Genomic DNA, 17,405 nt, shown 5'->3' on the forward strand with positions numbered 1-17,405 from the left:
AACTGTCACTCTATTCACTAAATACAAAGGTACACGCAATCTTCAACCTACATAAACTGTTATAAGATAAAAATAGAAAATGATACTCTAAAAACTTCAGTGGATGAAAATAAAAGTCCCCCTCAAAACAACTATGAAACACAAGAAAACTCTAACAGAACCCTCCACTCTGAGTTATATATTCTCAAACAAGCATTAAAAAAAACTTGAGTCTGGTAAACAGAAATTGGCCAAAAAACTGAAAAACAGGAGAGTTGACTAAACCCATGATAAAAACAAAAGAAAAAGGCAAAATCATATCAGAAATAAAGACTGAATTATAAGATGCCCAAGGAAAAATAGATTTGAATAAAAATTACTTTTTATTCAATTATTTTAAAAATCCAAGGGAATTAAAGTGAGATATAACAAGTAGGGAAAATGATCATAGAGAAAGTGGTTGAAACAAAAGATAAGACAACCCAATTACATATCATCGGGGCTCCTGAAGAAGAAAAACACCACAATAGGACAGAACTAATATTTAAAACTTTTATACAACAAAACTTCCTGGAAATAAAGGAAGATCTAAATCTACAAATTAAAAGGGCCTACCATGTAGCTGGTAAAACTGACCTTCAACAATCGAATCTGAGAAGTATTCTAGTAAAACCAGTAGACTTCAAAAATGAAGGAAAAGTCCTCAGGGCATACAAGCAGAATGAGCTCAAAACTTCCAAGGCCAGAGAATTAGACTGGAATCAGACTTCTCAAAAGCAATATAAAAACAAGGTAATAATGGAGTGGTATTTTCAAGAAACTCAAAGAAAATTACGAAGCAAGGATTTTATATCTAGCTGCCATCCAAGTACTATGTCTATTTTAAAAACAGCTTAAATATGCAAGAAAATATATATCCATGAGCTCTTCTGGAACCATCTTCTAGAGGATAAACTTCACCCAACTGATTACTGTGGTAACTTCAGACAAAGGACTGATGTCGATCATTTAACATATTTATTGTATATCAAAGACTAAAACAAAGGTGGATGAGGGTTAAAAAAATAATATGAAAATGTACTTCTTCTGACAAGATAGAAAGTAATGCAACTACAAATAGAAAAGAGGAAAGGGAAAGCAAAAAGCAGAATAAGTGCATTATTATTGAATATGTAATAGTTCAAAGACAAATAATATCAATTAAAAACTAACACAAGAGAGTGAAAGTTCAAATATGAACACAGATAACTAGGAAGCTTTTTGAAAGGTATGAGGTTAAAGGGAAGCACTACAACAAAGTTAGGACCATCTTAAACATCAAAAGATATAAAAAAGAGCCAAAATTACATCATATGAAGAAAAGCATCAAATTAATATAACACACAGAAATTATTACATAAAATAATGGCAAGTTGAGACGAAACAAAAATCTTATCAACAAACATGACTGAGTTACCTAGTAGAAGAAAAATATCAGTTTGGCTCACAAAGCACTATCCAGCTATATGTACAGAACACCCAAGGGGCACTCACAAAAACTTATCATATATTAGGTCACAAAAAAAGTAGCAGTCAGGTATAGTAAGTATATATATTACAAAAGATATTCTGTGATTACAATGCAATAAACCTAGGAATTGATAACAAAATCATAAAATAAAAAGATCCTTCCACCTAGAACTCATTTAGGAAGGCCAAAATAATGAGGGGTTGTGATACTGGCAGAAAAAGTGGCAAATGAAAACATTTCTCTAATGCTAAAAGCCACAATGAAAATGTAACAATTATGTTTATATACCAAGAAACACAGCAGCCACCTTTATGAAATAGCAATTACAGAAGATATAAAGAGACAGGTAAAAACACACTGTTAAGAGACTTTAATATGGCACTCTCAGTATAAGACAGATCAAGTGGAACAACAACAACAAAAAAAGGTAATCATAGAGAAGACCTAAATTACAAAATCAATAAAGAGCATTCATAAAAACTGATCATATATTAGATCACGAAAAAACCCAGCAGAAAATTATGTAAAGTAGAAATTATACAAACAAAACTTTGTGATCACAATGCAATAAACTAGAAATTAACAACTAAATCAAAAATATAAAAAGGCTCTTCCACCAGGAAATTAAAACACCTCCTTTTAAACATCACTAGCATGAAAGAAAATAAAACCAAAATTACAGAAGTTCAAAAAATGATAATGAAAACACTAAATATCAGAATCTGTGAGACGCACTTAAAGCAATGAACAGAGGAAAATCTATAGCTTTAAACACATATAAATAAAAGAATAAAAATAAAGGAATTAAATTGCCCTCTCAAAATGCTAGAAAAGGAATATGAAAGTAAACCAAAGTAAATCACAAGGCAGGAATAATAAAGATAAAAGTAGAAATTCCTACGGTAGAGAATAGAAAAACAGTGACAACTGATTAATAAACCAAATATTATTTTTTTTAAAAACTTAAAATAGATTGCTTAACTTTACTTAATCAAGAACAAGCATATTAAATGAGAAATTAAGAGTTCCCATTGAATATTTGAAGACCTAGATGGAAAGCTTAAACAGACTAATATTTGCAGAAGAAATAGAGGCCCAGGTGTTTCTATTAGAACTCAGGAGTTCTATTAAAGTTTTAAAGACCATATAGTTCCAATATGACATAAATTGTTGCAGAGCACAGAAATTGAAGAAAACCTTCCAAATTATTTTATGAAGGAAGTATAACCTTGATACCTAAATCTTATAAATACAGCTCCTCCAAAAGAAGAAAATTACAAACCAGTATCACAAATGAATGTTATGTAGAAATTGTAAATAATAGAGAACAAAAATCTAAGACCACATTAAGAAAATATTACACCATAGCTAAGTGGGATTTATTACAGGAATACTAAGGTGGTTGAGTATCAGAAAATCTAGTAATACAATAAACCGTATTTAATAGATCTAGGGAGAAAAAATTATGATCGTCTCCGTTGATGCTGAAAAAGCTGTTAACAAAATTCAACATTCATTCTTGGTAAAAACACTAAAGAAAATAAGAATGAAGGATACTCTCATGACATGACAAAATACATACACACATTTTAGTGTTAAAGCCAACATTTCAATTTATACTAAAAAATACTAGAGCATTTCCACTAAGGTTAGAAACTAGATAAGCCCATTATCTCCACTGTTGTTTAATATTGTACTGGTACTTTTAGCAGATATAATTTGGCAAGAGAGGTCATCAGAGGCTTAAGAATTGGGAAAAAATGAATTACTTCTATTTGCAGATTACATGTTCGTATACCTGAAAAATCTTGGCGAATCAATGGAATAAATGACAAAACTAGCTCAAACAAAATAATTTAGTAAGGTAATAGGATATAAAATTAGCATGCAGAATTCAACACCTCTTATTACATACAAATAATAATCAAAAGATACAATGGTAGAGAAAACCCCATTTGCAACAAAAAAGATACAATATTTACAAATAAACAAGAAATATGCGAAACCCACATGATGAATATCTGAAAATACTTCTGAAAAATAGAAAAGCAGATGTGAACAAAGGGGAAAACATCCCTTGTTCTTGGATAGGATGGAAACCTGATGAACACAGTACTTTTCCTAAGGTTACATTATAAATTTTAAGCAATCCCACAAAATATTTTTATACAGCTAAATTTTTAGTTGACATTAAAATTCGTTCTAAAGTTAATATGAATGTTCATATAGAAAAATAAACATGTAAGTATACGTATAAAAACAATGAGGAAAAAAAAAAAGCTATGAGGAGTAATTGGACCTACCAGACATTAAAACATACTATAAAGCCTCTACAATTAAAGCAGTGTGGTACTGGTACATGAATAGACAGATGACTAGTGAAATAAAATAGGAAGTCCAGAAATATACCAAAATACATATGGAAATTGACCATTTAAAATCTCTGGAAAAAAGATGAGATAACTAGACATCTGGGAAAAGAGATAAAATTAGATCCATATCTCATACTACACACAAAAGAATAAATCACAAATGATTCAGAGATCTAAATTAGAAAAAATAAAACCATGTAAGTATTACAGGAAAATACTGATAAATTTCTATATAATCTGAGTTTGGAAAAATATTATCTATGCTTCATATGCCAGAAGCAATAAAAGACTGATAAACTTGACTACTACATCAAACAACAACACCATCTTAAGCAAAGTCAAAAAACAATGACAAACTGGGAAAAAATATTTGTAACATATAACTACAGATATATAAAGAACTCTTGAAAATTTTTGGAAACAGGACCAAAACCCTATAGCAAAAAGGGCAAAAGACATGAACACACAATCCACACGTGCACAAAAAGATGTAGAAAGGGCCTTTAAGCTTTTGAAAATGTTTAATTTCACTCATAGTACAAGATACACAAGTTAAAACTATCATTTCTTACCTATCACACATTGCTAAAAGTTAAAAAGTATGAAAACAAACTTTGTCAGCGAGGCAGTGAAGAAGCAGGCAGTCACTTAACACTGCTGGTATGAGGGAGAAATGGCACAATTCATTATAGAGGGGAATTTGACAACATTTAACAAACTACCTGTTTACTTTCTCACTTAGAAATCTTGCTTCTTACCTTGAAAATAACACCTCTAATAATAACAAAATGTGCACATTACTCATTGTAGTACTTTGCAGAATACTGGAAACGACCTAACTACCCAGATAAAGGATTGTGACTGAATAAACTATCACACACACAAATGAAGTACTGTGAAACCATAAAAAATGAACACGATCTCTGAGGATGTATCTTAGGTGAAAAAAGCAGAGTGCAGAAGAGTAATCTAGAGTATGTTACCATTTGTGTAAGAAAAAAGGAGGGGGGGAATTTAAAAGAAAACAGATATATTTGTTCATTTGTGTAAAAACAAACACCAAAACGATAAACTAGAAACTAACAGGTTACCTACAGGGAATTAGAAAAATCATATCATACTATTCTTAATTTACCCATACCCATGAATTTTCTATCCATATTCATACTACACAAACCAATTCTATGTACTGCAATTTCAGAAGTTCCTCTACCATTCAAGGAATTTAATGACCGCAATTTTCTAGACTGAACTTATGAATAGATGTTCAAGGGTGCTGGGCTTTTGATAAATAGATGTTTAGAAGGGAGGGACGAGGCTACAGAGGAGAAACTTTCTTCAAATTGGAAAAAACACAGGTTATCTTGGGCTTGCTTGGGCTTTTAGATTTCATCCTTAGGTTTTCTGAAAGATTCCCTGTCCTGTTTTATTTAGGTAGGCACTTTTGGTATTCAGTAAGAGAATAGGTAAGAATTGATATTCACAATTTCAGGTGCCAACTACAAAATTCAGTTACTGCTCAATTGATGAAATACATTTAGAAGTTTAATATGAATAAATCATCTCTTGGTTTCTCTGGGATAATATAAATGTATATATAACTGAAAACATTTTTTTTAAAGAATTGTTAAGGCTGGCTTGGACACTTGGCTGCCTGAAGCAGTATGGTAATGCAGAAAGAACAGAGACGTTGGAATCAAAACGAATCTAGGTTTCACTACTTTCTAGCTAAGTGCCTTGATGAAACATGGTAACACCTCTACACTGCTGCCTTCCCTTTGAAAACGGTGATACCACACCTGTTACTATGAGAATTAGAGCTAATGTATGTAAGTGCTTAGCATATGCCTGAATCACAGCCAAGTACTGAAAAAAATGGGAGCCAAAATCAAAACAAAAGACAAAACTAGACTGAATTTCCCCCATATTTTCCAGCCCCAAAATCATGCTTCATATTTTAGTTCTACACCAGGATTTCTCAACCTTGGCACTGCTGACATTTTGGGCCACAGAATTCGATGTTTATTTAGCAGCATCTTTGGCTTTGATCTACTACTAGCAACACCCTACCTGTGAAAATAAAAAATGTCTCCACATATTGTTAAATGTCCCTGGGGCACAACACTGCCCTCACTTGAAAATCACTAATTCACACAGATGATTAAAACGTAAAAACATTTAATAGGGCAAAACAAGCCAAGTGTTCTCATTTTTCCCAGGCTGCTGAAAGTCAGTGATAGGCGAGGGAAATATTTCATTTCATACCAAGAACGTGTTTTCTTTATGAAGTCTCTCTATTGTCAGAGAATTTCACTGTCTCCACTTATCAAATATAAGATGAACAAGTCAGCCTACCCACACCTCAGTTTCCTCATATGATTCATATGGACTAAATACATAATGTAAGTAAAGTGCTTAGCACAGTGTCTGGGTAATAGTCAACACAATAAATGTTGGCCATTCTTATCACACCCCAGGTACTCCTTCCAGTACTTGGTTTTTTAGGTACCACTTTTAACCCCTGACCCCAAATTTATTCCTCACTCTATACATACATTTATTTCTACTCCAAACCCCAAAGTAGTCCTAACCCAGCTAGCCATAGGGGTGCAAGAAAAGTGCCTGAGCTGGCAAGAGGAGACTTTGGTAATTATTTTGAAAAATCCTCCCCTAAATATGGTGAACTAACACTGACACAGAATGTGTGTATATAAATTACAATCAGGAAGCATACTATTTATACAGGAAAAAAGTGAGTAAAATTAATTAGACTGAAGAAATAAAGAGCACAAATTTGATTTCCATTAGAACACTACGGCTTTAATTCATATATTAATTCAGTGTAACAAAAATGAACAGAATTTCTAAACTGAATAAAATCCATTTGAGAAATTTCATTTAAATTAAGGGTATTTTTTATGTTAAAAAGTAGAAATTTCTAAAATAATTTACTAAAGACAATTTGTAAATGACTACCTATGATGATCATAAGCCACCTAGATGAAAATCATCAATTAATTTTTGAAAAATCAAAGATTAGGGATGAATCAGAAGTCCTGGAAAAGAAAAATGACCAAGAATCTACAAAACGGAGGTTCAGGAAAAAAGTCATTACTATGTGAAAGAATGATTGATGCTCTCTCTGCAGAAATGAATACAATTTTTTCATAGCTCACCTGTAGCTTCTGAGTCAAAGAGTCCCTCTGTTCTTGTAGTTCTCTGGCATTATCTATTTCTTGTTTTAATCTTTCTATTTCCTAGAAAAAGTAAAGAAATGTCTTTCACATTTAAACGATATCAAGGGAAGAGAAGGCCACATTTTCCCTTGAAATTACTGTCCCAGCCCTTAAAAAAATTATTTAAAGAACATTGATTTATATTGACTTTTAGAGAGATGAACTCATCTTCACAAGCATGTTGTCTAGTATAGAATAATCTTAAGAAACAAGCAACAAGACTAAATTGGTGGCTTTGGTATAGCACTGCTTAGAAGCAACTATCTGAACATTTTAAGGTTGCTTCAAGTTTTGTGGATATAACTCTTCCCTGGGATATTAAATCTTTTGACTGGAAACCAGAGAAAGCTGCAGCTTATAAAATTCAGATAACTTCTAATAGTTTTCTGTTGATTGTATGAATGAAACTCTTATACAGAAGGCAACAGGCAGTATCTCAGTCTGATTGCCTCACCAAAGTTTATAACAATAGAAACAAGGATAGGGAAAATATGAACATGCTTAGTAACACTCAAGAAAAATTCCATCCTAAAAAAAAAAAAAAAAAACCCTCCACAACTTTTATCTTATTCCGTTAAGTACCTTTAAATCCTTTAAATCTGTCATACACTTTAATATTTGTACACACACTGTTAGCTAGATTACAGATGAGAGAAAAGCAGCAAATACCTCTTCTTTCACTTTCAGTGTCTCTTCCAGTTCTTGTATTGTCTGATTTAATTCTGTCTTATGGGTATGCACTGCATTTGCTTGGCTACTAACACATTCAAGCTCAGTCACCTAAAATTAAATGAAAACACAGGTTAAATCATATGACAATTTCAAAGGATTTCTTGCTGAAAAGATAATAGGCTCCTGATAGGTGAATACTGAATTTTGAATCAATATATGAATATTAATTTTGAGAAATATTAACACTGGGTAGAAATGAATAGAATAGATTCTTTAAAGATATGAAATTAGGGCAGAATAAGAGCAAAGAAAATAAGTTTACATGTATTGATCATAAAAAGGCTAGGAAAACTTAAGTGATTAAAGATAGTAGAGAACCCCTATAATGAAAGTCTTTAAAAATTTCTTCTGAAAACAGTCAAAATCAAATATAGTTAACTGGCCTCCATCTGTAGCTTTCAAATTAAACATGGGCTCTGAAAACTGGCCTTGTAGAAGTGAGAAATTTTTAAAATATATTTCCAAAATGTAAAAGAATCTGGAAGAAAAGATATGCGTAAAATACTACTTAAATCATTCTATACTAGTACGACTACACATCAACAGTATCTCTTATGGCAAAAGACAGTTCTTCCATCAATACAAATTTATTGAGGACCCAAATAGCAACATAACTTTTGATGAGCACTTGCTATTTTTTGAGAAATCAGAGAAGGACCTTATCCATAAAAGTGATAGCATCTAAAAACAGTCACAATACACAAAAGTCTACATAAACACACACAACATCCTATCACAGCTCTTTATACAGATCAGGATCTCATACATTTTGACTGACTAGAATATAGTAAATTCTAGACCATTAAGGAAACAGTAAATCTCTATCCCTCACATTTTCCAATTATTGAATTAATGTCCTCATTCTGTCACTCTACCTCTCATATCACTTTCTTCCTGTGTGTTGATGTTCTAATAGCCTTGTGCAAACCCTTACCATCCAGGCCTAAACAAAAGCAATGGCCTGTCATTAGTTAGTTATAATCTTATGAACTTAGTTATAATCTTTGTCTACTTTCCTGTCTTCTGCAAACTGCTAACATTCATCTTTCTTTGTGTGACTCCCCCATTAAAAGCCTTTCAATGGCTCATCTTTTTTACAATAACAAATCTAAACCTTCAGGTTCTCCACACACTAGCCCCAAATTAGTTAACCATCTCATTGGCCAAGACACTCAGTATGTATTTCCAATTAAAAGCAAGCAAGTTTCCTCGTCCTAAGAACAAACCACATTCATAACCATTTGTTGACTTAACCAGAATGCCCTCTCTTACCTCTGAAAACCATTCAGACCTTAACAAACCCTCAACTCTCAGCTCATAACGTACTTTCTCCAGAAAGCCATTCCTATATACACAAGCATTCAAAGCTCTCCTGACCTCTGGCCCACAAAACTGAAAATCTGTTAAAAAATCTTGGGAATTATTTCCTTAATGTTTAATATATACCAGTTTTCTTTGTCCAATTAGATAAAAAATTCCTTGTGGGGAGTTCTAGTTCTGATGATGGAGCAGTTTTTTGTTTTTTTTTTTAGATCAACTTTCCAACACATAACAATTACAAATCGGGGCAAAATGTAAAAATCAACTGTTTGAAGGCCCGGATGAGTGACCAAATTGGGCAAAAGACTGAAAGAAAGAATCATGTTGGGTGAGATACATACTTGTGTATCTTTTTGCCTGAAGGCACAAGCTTTGTTGCTTGACTAGAATGAAAGCAAAAACCTGTGCTCTTTTTTACCCCTGAGGAACCTGAGGATTTTGGGATGCCTCAGAACAGCTGAAACATTTAGAAATTGAGGAAATTGTAGGAAAGAAACCCCCCAAATAAACATTTAGACTTCATTCAAACCTTTGGCTGACCCCTGACTGAACATGCACAGGTAAGAATCCAAGAAGCCCAGGAGAGTGGGGGAAAAAGGCAGAAGGCTGAAAGAGCTAAGCTGTTGTACTGCTCACCACAGAGAAGACACTTTGAAGTTTGAGTCCCATCAAACTAGACGATCGTGGTAAACAACTAACTCAAGCTTTCCAATGAAACCCCAGAAGGCTTATTCCTTAGATAAAAAGCTTTCTCAGGACTAAGGGATTCACCCTAGAATTAAGGGAAGAATTGAAATAAACTGACTAATGAAGCATAAGCCCACTCCTCCACAAATTCAAAGTAATGTACAAGTAATTTAAATGCTTACTGAAACAAAAATCAACACTATTCAGAAGAAGCTAACAGAATCTATGGGTCCTGCAGCATCTCATTTACAATGTCCAATACACAACAGAAAATGACTAGATGTAAAGAAACTGGAAAATGCAACCTGTAGTAAAGACAAAAATCTACTATCTATACATAGAAAGGCATATATAAAAGCTGAGAGTATAGTTGCCACTACATTTGTAATACCACAAAATGCTAAAGAAAGTTATTCAGGGAAATGATACCTGATGGAAATTCAGATCTACAGGGAAAAAAGAAGAGCACTGGAAGTTATAAATATGTGAGTAAATCAAAAGATCCCACTTCTTAAAATTCTTTAAAATTCAATCGACTCTTTAAAGCAAAAATTCCTTAAGGGCAGGGATTACACAAAAAGGAGATATGACAGCTCTTCAATGAACATTAACTGGCTTATGAGTTAATTGTCATAAGTTAATTTTTTATTGTGGTAAAAAGCCTGTAATATAAAATTCACCATCTTAACCATTTTTAAATGTATAGTTCAGTAGTGTGAAGTATATTGTCATTTTTGTGAAACAAATCTCCAGAAGTTTTTCCTCTTGCAAAATGGAAACTCTATACTCATTAAACAACATCTTTCCTCTTCTTCCTTATAAGTTAACTTTTATACTTGGTATAAAATGATATTTATGCAGGTTTCTTATTCTCCCTCTTATCTCTACTCAATTTCTATCTTACTTCCCCCGTCATCCTGGTCCTATTACATTCTTTAAACTGTGCTCTGGTACTAAGCGCACTTGTTATGGTCTGTGGAGCTCACTTGCTATGGCATCCTTTTTAAAAAGGGAAATTAGTGGCATCTGCTTCCCACTGGGTGACTGCATATGCTTTGAATTTAAAATTCTTTATAATTGTTTGGGCTTCTAATATTAATGGCATTGGGATTTCTGTTTTTTCCTTTTCTGCACCATATTTCTAATATTACCAACTTTTATAAAGTCTACCACTAGTTTTAGAAATTTTCTTTCTTTAAAAAACAGTAAAATAGAAGCATTATCATTAATTCGGTGAAATTACATGTCAATTCAGTGTCTCAATTTTCACTGGAATTGTACTGAGTCTGTATTATTATTCCTATTTTATAGATGAGAATGCTGAGTAGAAAGAGGGGGATAACTTACCAAAGATCACACAGCTAATAAGTGACAGAATAAGAACTTAAAATCAGATCTTTCAATTCCAAAAGTTTTATATGCTTCATTAAACTGTGGAAAACATTTTCTTAGCTAATAAACCCACATATAATATAACCTATATATATGTTCTGACAACTAGCGAAAATCTGCAAAAGATGTCCCTTTGCTGAATCTACATGTAAATTTCCTCTGACCAAGGAAATCTGTTAGCCATAAATTCCGATGGACAGCAGCCCAAACTCACCCGCTTGTGCAGACGTTCTGCTTCCTCTTGATATGCGGCAAGTTGCTGTTTCCATTGTTTCACATTGGCAGTAGATTCCAACAGGGCTGCAGTAAGTTTGGCATTATTTCCTTTGAGGGTAGCCAGTTCAGCCTCCCAGTGTTTGCTGATTGCTGAGCTAAATAAAAGGAAAGAAAATTCTATTCATTACATAGAATATTGTTACTTCGATAGAATAACAGTACTCAGTTCTATCACTTGGTTTATAGTCCATGAATGTTTCAAAGACAACCCAGAAAGAGGAAAACACAAATATTTCACTGCAATGTTCCTAGTGAAGAAAACCTAGCAATTGAAAACCTGAAAAGTACCAAAGTAGTAGGCTTAACGTGGAATAGTTCCATTCATGACAGACACAGATATAGTATCTACAGAAGAGATTCTAACCAGTCTCTTTTGAGAAGTAAATATTATATCCTGAAAAATATCTACAAATAAAACCTAACAATGTACTATATTTTTTAAGAGCACGAAGCCTGAAGCACAATTTCATTCCTTCATAAAAAACATATGAGGATCCTTCAATGTCAACAAGGTTTGGGATACGTAACACAGTATATCTTCTGAAATTATTGTTGGTTTATCTTATTCAGAATTTTAAAAAGCACAAAATACAAAAAATTGCTGCAATAAATTGATTTCAGATCATATGATAGGCTAGACCTAGAAACTGTTCTAATGACTTAATTTCTGCTAGAATTCCACTGTCTGTCGCTTATAGAACAAAACTAATGCAATCACCTTTTTCCTCATTTAATGTTCTACTTGATAAGTTACTGAAAGTTAAGTATCTCAACCAAGACAATTTTCTATTATGAAGACAATTCTTTTAGGAAGGCCCCTCTCTTGATAATTCCTTTCTTAATTTTCTAATGAAGAAAGAATTGCCTCATTTTGACAGAAATAGGTGGTTTCTGTTTCTCATTATTGAACAGTTTATGCCTATTAGTGAAATTCTACTAACCTCATCCCATTACTCATGATGAGAATAGATTTCTTTAATCAACATTTTGGTTTTTGATAAGTATCTGTATCACAGAGCAAATGTTTTGATAGATTGATATTTTATAGTAATTTTAATATATTGTATAAAAGAAAGGATAGTGTCTATTATCAAGATTTCTAAAGCTCATAACCAATAATAAGACAGACAGCATTACAAGATTATTTCTGTGGTATTTTTGCCAAAAATGCATAACCCTCATTACAATTATGAGAAAACATCCTATAAACCCAAACTGAGGGACATTCTCCAAAATCACTGATTGGTGCTCTTCAAAAGTGTCAAGAAGAGATAAGACTGAGAAACAGAATGGAGAAGACTAAGAAGAAATAATTAAATGCAATGTGGGATCCCGGATAGGTTCCTAGAACCTATTAGAACAAAATAGGGACATTGGTGAAAACTGATACCTGTAGTTTAGTTAGTAGTATTGTATTAAAGTGACTTTCCTGGTTTTGATAATTATATTATGGTTATGAAAGATGTTAACATTAAGGAAAGCTGGGTGAGAGGCATACTGGAATTCTCTGCACAGGTTTTGTAACTTTCATATGTCTAAAACTAGTTTAAAATAAAAAGTTAAACAATTTTTCTAAAGCTTACTAAGAAAATTTCATCAAAACATGAAAGAACACAATCAAACAATAAGTTAAGCCATTAATCTAACAACCCATTTCTATCCTCAAAAATAAAGCTTTTATATTTCTTCTATTGTGGAATGATTTTCCCAGATTCAGATTTTCAGAGTAAAGCATACAATGATTTATCTGCTCTAACTGAATTACAGATTTTTTAAAAACCACCTACCAATTTTTCCTCTACAGAGATGAGTTTTATTTAAATAGACCCTTCAATTCAACAATGCAAATCTTATTGAACTAATTTAAACACTCAATATATGCAAATATCAAACCCCTTAAAAATTAAAGAAAAAAATGATTTTGAATATTTATTTTTAAATCCATTTGTCAAAAGTTTCACAATTATAAAGTAAGATTACCACGTATCTTCATAGCAGAAAAAAGAACAAAAAAGAGGGTATTTTCTATCTTATTTTTCTAGGTTTTATTTTATAGGACATAGGGAGCAAAGTCCATTAAGAATTTGAGAACTCAGCTTACGTCACAATTATGTCAATAATTATTTGTGTGACCTTGGATTAGTCTGTCGACTACTTTGATCTCAGTTCTTCATATATCAAAATAAACAGATTAGTTAAGATCTGCATGTCCAAATGTTAGCCACTAGCTGTATATGGCCATTTCAATTTAAATTGCTCAAAATTAAATAAGGAAAAAATTCAGCTTCTCAGTCCCATTAGGTACATTGCAGGTAGTCAATACCCACACGTGGCTACTGTCTACCATATTGGGCAGCAAAGATACAGAAGTTTTCATCATATTAGAAAGTTCTCCTGGATAGTGCTATCCTAGGTGATCTCTATATTTCAGACTGGTTTTTCAATTCTATGTGTTATGGGCTAAATTATGGCATCCCCAACCTCTGCCCCCAAAATCAGTATGTTGAATTCCGAACCCCCGGTACCTTAGAATATGACTACATTTGGAGATAAGGTCTTAAAAGAGGCAATTAAGGTTAAATGGGATCATGAATGTGGGCCCTAATCCAATGACTGGTGTCTTTATAAAAGGAGATTAGGACACAGACGTGCACAGAGGGAGATCACGTCAAGATAGTAGAAGAAGATGGCATCTGCAAGCCTAGGAGAGGTCTCAGAAGAAACAACCCTGTCACCTTGATCTCAGACTTCTAGCATCCAAACTGTATGAAAATAAATTTCTATTGTTTAAGTCACCCGGTCTGTGGTATCTGCCAGGGGCTGGGCGTAAGGAGAGAACTTGACCACAAAAAAGCAGGGGAGGGACAGAACTTTTTCCTTTTCCAAGATTACTTACAACTGTGAAAATTTGTCAAAACGCATAAAACTGTACGGAAGGGTGAATTTTATTACATATATTATACTTCAATTAAAACATATTATCACACTACCAAAATAAAAAACAAAAAGGCTTTCTAAGCACTCCTCAATACTCTTTCTGTGACTGTAGGATTACATACAATAAAGAGTTGGAAAGTCAGGTCTTAGGGTAGAATGGTCTCTAAGCTGCTCCATTCATGTCTGGATTTGTTGGCATGGGAAGAGACTGGCACAGGAAACAGAACAGCTGTGATATAAGAGAGTCAAAAATAAAAAGGAAGGAGGTGAGGGCATCTGGAGATGGTGACAAAAAGTAGGTAGGAGAAGTAGGATTCAGGGATGTGCGAAGGAAAGGAATGGAACATAGACAAGGTGTAATTAAAGCTGGTGTGGGGCAGGGGGAAAATGAAATGATGCCCTTGGGACAGGATAGAAAAAGACAAATGTACAAAGTCTTGATATAACTTCTTTAATTCATATCCATGAACATGTCTTGGGCCTTTAATACATTAAATAGTGAGATTTGGCCACAGATAAGCAGCTCAATGAATTCCCATTACCTTTTCTTCCTTGACTGCAGACCCCCAAAGTACTGCTCACTACACTTAAACAAGGACATAAATGTTGAAATTATCATATCAAGTACTTTTACGCATATTGTACAAGAGACAATTTGAGACTTAATAGTCCTGAAATGAGTAATACAGGAGAGCAGTTCAATGCTAAGGTTTTGTGTTTCTGCGTTTTCTTATACTTGGTTCCAAGGTAAATAAATATGTGTTTTTAAGGCTATTTTGCGATATCAACCAAAATTGTATCTTTGGTAAATTTGACTCTTTCAGAACATTCTTATTTCCTCTACTTTAGGAGCAGCTTCTTTAATAATCTGTTTTTCTAGAGCACAGTGTGAAAAACAATTTAGGAAATAAAATGTTTTTGAGTTTTTTCAATCTGCCCTGTTTTTTCTTTATAACTTCCTCATGTATTCCTTTCACTATCTAGTATATTAGAATAACCTACCCAATGTCAACTTAACAATGAATTCCAAAGAGTATCCTGAAGGAAGTTCTACATGTGAGCTATCTGTTATCTCAGATGTGTTCAGCCCTTATGTAATTTTAAATACTTTGCATACTTTTGCAATTTTGAAGAAACAATGTTCCTTTCTTTAATCTACACCTCTAAGATATCACATTCCTCCCCCATTAGACTGATTTTTTTTAACAGTAATTAATACCTTGGGATTAATTCTGATACCAAAATTTTAAGTTAGCATCTTACGTTTCAGGAATACTTGTTAAAAAAATACTGGGGTTCTCTGTCTGCTAATTTAATCCTTTTTTAGAGGTACAGTTTTGATAGTTTCACATTATCTAAACTGCTCATGAAGAAACCACTAAATTAGTTAGCTAGAGACACCAGTTGAGTCAGAAGAGATATTGAAATACCACCATGATCTCATGTCTGAATGCTGGAATAAGGGCAAAATAATTCTTTATTCTTGTGACTGTTTGGTAAAGTTTCCCTTTAAAAAGGAACAGCTGGTTTCCTGTTGGCTTTAGATCTAGAAGTCAGATGAGAGAGTTCAAAACACTCCAAAAACATCTTTGGAAAGGTTCCTTAGCCTGGTATTTTAGTTTTCCTTTACCTAAAGTCAAAATTCTGCAAGTAAGTAGTACACTTCATTAAACTGTGTAAAAACTGAAATAAAAGGTACTTCAAAAATACTATCTAACAAATAGTTAAACTATCTAACAAAATAAGAGTCTAGTGCATGAGCAATGCATTTATGTGTATTTAACCTGCAGAGTGTGAACCCTCTATGCCAGGGGTGTCCAAACTTTTTCAAAGTTTTTTACCAAGAGCCATATGCAGTAAAATACACAAACAGCCAGGCCACTCACTCGAGGTGAAGTACGTATTGCTTCACCTGGTTTATTTAAGTAAACTAAATATATTTTTGGAATTTGCTGCAGGCCAATTAAAAATGGATTGTGGGCCGCAGTTGGCCCACGGGCCGCAGTTTGGACACCCCTGCTCTATGCCCATGGTCAGCTACAGAACTTAAGAAAGCTGCCTCTCTTCCATGCCTCAAGGGACCAGGATCAACTATCAGTCTCTAGAACAGTAGTCCCTCACATATACCTCCTAGGAAGGTTAATTATGTAGAACTGTGAAAAATATCCAGGTAAGCTTTTAAAAGAGGGTTTAAAAATAGGTTGCAATAGGCTCACTTCTCAACATTAATCTCAGTATTGGTGGTGAGGTCATTCCTGAACTATGAAAGTAAGAGTGCCATGTCGAGTAATTCACAATACTGCCTTGTCTCAGGATCTGCCTGTTGGTTTCTCCTCACTCCCCTTCGAAATCTGTGAATGTAGAAGCAGCCAACATGTATTTCAAGCTGCTTGTCTGACACTTTCTGGGCTAGGTGCTCCCACGTTGGCCTGTTGACCTCAAGCTAGTTCCACTTAAAAACTAATGTTTTCTTCAGTAGTTTAGGATCTAAATTGGTATTTCTTAGTACAATTTCAGTTACCTTTTTAAAGGAAAGAAACATCTCCTAAATGAAAACGGAACAGCTTTGCATTGTTTATAAAGAGTATTTATTGTCAAAAGGACTTCAATGAGTACAGGCAAATATCCTTCTATACTAGAGGATTTTTCTACTAGGTATAGCTGAAAGCTTTAATTCACCTAAATGCTTAACAAGCTGTCTCTCAAAGCTTACTGTAATTCTGGCAACTCCTTTAGTTAGCCTCCTAACCCTCGGGTCCTCGTATCAGATGTTCCCATTGTTCTGTTCCTTACACTCCTGTTCCTGTTGGAACAGTCCTAACTGCTGCCTTCTCTGATCCTTGCTTTCAATGTGTGCCTTGATAATACCCCAAGTCTTACTTTCTAGCTCAGATTCCGTCCCTGACTCATAATCCATCACCTTTGCACATAGCCTGATATATCTGGCTTAATATACAATACAGA

General features: G+C 33.6%; 1 protein-coding gene across 2 annotated transcripts in view; it reads right to left on the reverse strand.

Moving 5' to 3' along the window:
* Window positions 1-17,405, reverse strand: part of HOMER1 (homer scaffold protein 1) — a 117,458-nt gene that overhangs the window by 12,193 nt on the left and 87,860 nt on the right. For both annotated transcript variants that reach the window (XM_074328799.2, XM_019728184.3), the window contains exons 6-8: window positions 11,443-11,599; window positions 7,767-7,877; window positions 7,038-7,118 (exon numbers count right to left, since the gene is read on the reverse strand). In XM_074328799.2, the coding sequence (XP_074184900.1) occupies window positions 7,038-7,118; window positions 7,767-7,877; window positions 11,443-11,599 (349 nt within the window). The remainder of the gene's footprint in view (window positions 1-7,037; window positions 7,119-7,766; window positions 7,878-11,442; window positions 11,600-17,405) is intronic.

This window comes from Rhinolophus sinicus, chromosome 3 (genome assembly GCF_057876585.1).
Source record: "Rhinolophus sinicus isolate RSI-liver-muscle chromosome 3, RSI-T2T, whole genome shotgun sequence".
NCBI classification, from domain to species: Eukaryota; Metazoa; Chordata; class Mammalia; order Chiroptera; family Rhinolophidae; genus Rhinolophus; species Rhinolophus sinicus.